Source organism: Gadus morhua, unplaced genomic scaffold (assembly GCF_902167405.1).
Source record: "Gadus morhua unplaced genomic scaffold, gadMor3.0, whole genome shotgun sequence".
Classification (NCBI taxonomy): domain Eukaryota; kingdom Metazoa; phylum Chordata; class Actinopteri; order Gadiformes; family Gadidae; genus Gadus; species Gadus morhua.
In genome coordinates, this window is record NW_021964028.1 from 35,001 (window position 1) to 37,500 (window position 2,500).

General features: G+C 54.6%; 1 protein-coding gene across 1 annotated transcript in view; it reads left to right on the plus strand.

Moving 5' to 3' along the window:
* Positions 1 to 1,963, plus strand: part of LOC115538908 (basic proline-rich protein-like) — a 5,219-nt gene extending 3,256 nt beyond the window's left edge. Inside the window, exons 3-4 of the mRNA XM_030350132.1 lie at positions 844 to 968; positions 1,537 to 1,963. Coding sequence (XP_030205992.1) covers positions 844 to 968; positions 1,537 to 1,963 — 552 coding nt within the window. The remainder of the gene's footprint in view (positions 1 to 843; positions 969 to 1,536) is intronic.
* Positions 1,964 to 2,500: the final 537 nt, after the last annotated feature.

The following is a 2,500-nucleotide window of genomic DNA, read 5'->3' on the forward strand; positions in this document are numbered from 1 at the left end:
TGCGTGTTCATGTGTTTGTTTGTGTGTGGTCAACATTCCTCACATCTCAATTAGTTCACTGTAGTGAACATTCACCACATCTGGATGGACCCACTTTCCTAACGTGGAGCATTTCACTACAGATGTGACCACTCGTACGTTTTTACATAAGAGGAATTTGATGTTCGGAATTTTAATCGCGGCGAATGCGTTCCAAGGCATTAGCATAATGAGGCGACGTACAAGAACGAACCCAAATTGATGCAACGCAGCGTCGCTCGTTAAATCTCCATTCTGTCGCCTCCTGTAAGTGATATTTAACAACAAGTGAGGCACTTGTTTGTTGGAGGGAAACACGCCCTCATTCATTGATTCATTATTTATTCATGTATGCAAACGATTCCAACACATTTGCATATCAGTTACATCAGCACCCCACTTAACGTCAAAAGAGGACAGGGACGACGTCTTGAACGGAGCGCGGTCCACCGGAGCTCAATGGCACGCGGCTCTCTGGCTGACGGCGAGGTTGTCGGTTCGAAACCCGTCAAGGGTTTTTTGTAAACAGAGTGAGCGTGTTGTTCTCTGTGCCTTCCCCTCACATCTGAAGACGTGTCTCGGCGCGTTGCTGACGTGCCGTTGAAGATTAAACGGCATTCGATAGTGAGTGGATCAATCCGGGCTTAAGAGGAAGGATATAACAGGATGAGGATGGTCCCGGGATCACTCAAACAGACGTGAAAAGATGGAAAATACAAATAAAAGGACTTTGGAAGCCAGCCAGGACGGTTCAGCGGGGGTTCAACTCTCAGCCGGAAGGCGTTGTGGTCAATCCCCGATGCCCCCGTCCTACCTGTGGGTCAGCCTGAGGAGAAGCCTCGCCGCCCCGCTCCCTGGGCGGTCTTGGTCTGGGGGGGTCTTGGGGGTCTGGGTTTGGGGTCCCTGGTCCTGGACCCCCCGTCGGTCGCCGTGCCTAAAGCCTCTGGTCGGTGACTCCATGGTCGGCCCTCCATACTCTAACCTCTACGTCGAAGATTCAAGACGTGCCATAACTACGACCACTTTTAAAACCAGACTCAAGACTTTAATGTCTGCTTTAGCTTTCTGCTGAATCTTAAACACACTCCACTTCCTACAATGCATTTCTTAAACGTTGCCTTTTTTTTTTTTATTTATCAGTTTTCTTGTATTGTTTCGTTTTATTGTATGGCGTGTTTTTAATGTGAAGCACTTTGAGTCTGCCTCGTGTCTGAAGAGGGCTTCATAAATAAAGTTGCCTTGCGTCGCCGACATCGAGAAGCCAAGCTAACCGAATATCAAACAAACAAAAAGGGCCAGAAAGAGCATAACGATCTCTGCTGTGAGGCAACTTTATGAATCCAAGTTATTATCATCATCATTACCATTAAATATTAACCGGTGCCGGCGGTGCGCAGCACCACAGACCAGCCCCCCCCACCCCCCCCCCCCCCCCTCCCAAACCCCCACCAAGACGATCCTCCCGCGTATTTTCTCCTTTCGTTTTATTTTGGATTTGCCCCACTTGTGTTCTCTGAGGTCGACCGGCCCTCCGGCCCCCTCCGTCCCCCACCGGCCCCCACGGTCCCCCACCTTACCCCACCGTACCCCACCGGCCCCCACCGGCCCCCTCCGTACCCCACCGGCCCCCACCGGCCCCCACCGGCCCCCTCCGTACCCCACCGGCCCCCACCGGCCCCCTCCGTACCCCACCTTACCCCACGGTCCCCCACCTTACCCCACCGTCCCCCACCGGCCCCCACGGTCCCCTCCGTCCCCCACCGGCCCCCACAGTCCCCCACCGGCCCCCACAGTCCCCCACCGGCCCCCACCGGCCCCCACGGTCCCCCACCGTACCCCACAGTCCCCCACCGGCCCCCACGGTCCCCCACAGTCCCCCACCGGCCCCCACCGGCCCCCACGGTCCCCCACCGTACCCCACCGTACCCCGGAGCCACGGTGCTGAGCTACACCCAGGATACACGTCTGTTCTGTTGTTGTGAGTAGGTTTAGTATTCTGCAGGCCTGAGGCCGTGGTCGGCACCCCCCAGGGAGGGGCGGTCCAGCCGAACACCCTGAGCTCCTCCCCGCTCTCCTCCTACCTGGATGTCGATGCTTGTTAGCGGCTGTTCTGCGTATTCCCAGCTGACCCCCCCCCCCCCCCCGAATTAAAATACGTTGTTCGGTTTTTCTTTCTGCAACTTCCCTGCCTTTCTCTCAGCGGCAGACGGAAATAATGACCATGCAAACGATCGGGAGAGAAGGAAGCAGTGAACAGAGCACAGAGGTGTTCATCCATACATCCAGGACTTCTGCTAATGTATTGCCCCCGTGGACTCAATACGGCTGAAAGGTATACGTGTCGAAACAAACAATCACATCTAGTATCGTAGGCTGCATCCGGATACTCATACTTGACTGCTGTATAGTAGGCATTTTGTTGTACGTCACAAATATAGCGCGTCCGATTGCTCAGTATACGCATTGTGTAGTAGGCAAAAAG